The sequence below is a fragment of the Asparagus officinalis genome, chromosome 1 (assembly GCF_001876935.1).
Source record: "Asparagus officinalis chromosome 1, Aspof.V1, whole genome shotgun sequence".
NCBI lineage: Eukaryota > Viridiplantae > Streptophyta > Magnoliopsida > Asparagales > Asparagaceae > Asparagus > Asparagus officinalis.
Window position 1 is genome coordinate 13,810,746 of NC_033794.1, and position 1,344 is coordinate 13,812,089.

A 1,344-nucleotide genomic window follows, 5' to 3' on the forward strand; every position below is an offset into this window, starting at 1 on the left:
GTGTCAAGCCCACCACTCTATGTCCAGGTATATCTAAATCCGATGATACCCTCATCGAGTAGCATTTGGCGGAGTTAGAGAAATCAGGATTCATTATTTTTTGTGCCTCGCATTCTTTCAGATTTCCTGAAGAACTCAAGCATGGATATTGGGGAACAAGGATCTTCTGTTCCGGCTGCAGGTACTTCTGAGCTTTTCCTTCTTTCCCATCTTCTTGTATATATATCCAACACTTAAATTATTCTGCAGATGTCGTGATAGAAAAGCCAGTTGAGGATTTGGATGTCGTGTTCCCTTTCTTTTATCTGATTTTTTTTGACTAATAGAGGGGTGTAATCATAGGACCAGCCACTGGGACTGATACCTTTATGACTTCTGGCATCCCTCTTGCATCTGAGGACGATGGACTTGCAGGTATGCATACTATCTTATCATCCTGATTTTCCTTATTTGTCCAAATTTTCATTTTGACTAATAAAGACATGTAACTCTAGGACCAGCCGTTGTGCCTGATGCCACTACAGTTTCTAGGACTGATAGTTTGCCTGAGAGCGGTGTTTCCCCGCCACAGCCGAGAGGTATGACTGATTTGCCTACAGGGGTTGATATACCCTCCATGACTACTCCTGCAGTTATTTCGGAACCTGTCGGATCTCAGCCTGAGGGGACCTCCGTTGGCATCGGTATGCTCGGAATTTGCCTTTAAATTTTCTTATCGTATTCGATAATCTCTTAACTTTCCATACTGTTGTTTGTAGGATCTCGATCATCTCTATATGAGCATGTTCGCGCCCTCTTGGCCGATACCGATCCTGACAGAGACATTTTCCGTACAGACCTTGGCTTTTTTACCGCCTTTTTTAACGGCATGATCTAGAAACTGCTTCATCGAGGATATTGTTTTGATCAGTTCAGGCGTTCCTTTTCTCGTCACATGATGATGTTTATAGAAGAAGGGTATCCGGGGTTAGCTGATTCTTTCATTGCCGATTTTGCTGCTCTGGAGTCGGAGATCCGAGAGTTGAAGGAATTGAAGGCTAATGGAGCTTCTTCCTTCGTGTCCTCTCAGATGGAACATAGGCTGGCACAGTGGCGTGACCTGAGATCTTCCATCGGCAGTGAGCTTCAGTCACATGAGCATTCAGTTGCGCAGCTGATGGCTACCGTGGCGAGGAAGGATACAGATACCGCGAGGAAGGCTAGGTTGAAGGAGGCCTTGAAGCACGCCGAGGAGTCCATTACTATCATTGCAGAAGACCTGGCTAGAGTAGAGCATTCTCGTGGACAGGCCCTCGAGAAGCTAGGATCTACATAGGAGAGATTGATGAAGCTGAAAAATGAAGC

At 45.4% G+C, this 1,344-nt stretch overlaps 1 protein-coding gene across 1 annotated transcript; it reads left to right on the forward strand.

The window, feature by feature from the left end:
- On the forward strand, nucleotides 347-1,066 carry LOC109836042. The gene is made up of 4 exons (XM_020403972.1): nucleotides 347-414; nucleotides 495-683; nucleotides 759-830; nucleotides 911-1,066. The coding sequence occupies exons 1-4, from the start codon at nucleotides 369-371 to the stop codon at nucleotides 973-975; spliced, it is 372 nt and encodes a 123-aa protein (XP_020259561.1). The 5' UTR covers nucleotides 347-368; the 3' UTR covers nucleotides 976-1,066.

Bases quoted from the DNA above. Each gene is read 5' to 3' on its own strand.
- LOC109836042 (XM_020403972.1), top strand. From the start codon at position 369: ATGACTTCTGGCATCCCTCTTGCATCTGAGGACGATGGACTTGCAG. The intron at 415-494 runs GTATGCATACTA...ATGTAACTCTAG, and splicing joins TGAGGACGATGGACTTGCAG to GACCAGCCGTTGTGCCTGAT. The intron at 684-758 runs GTATGCTCGGAA...TGTTGTTTGTAG, and splicing joins GGGGACCTCCGTTGGCATCG to GATCTCGATCATCTCTATAT.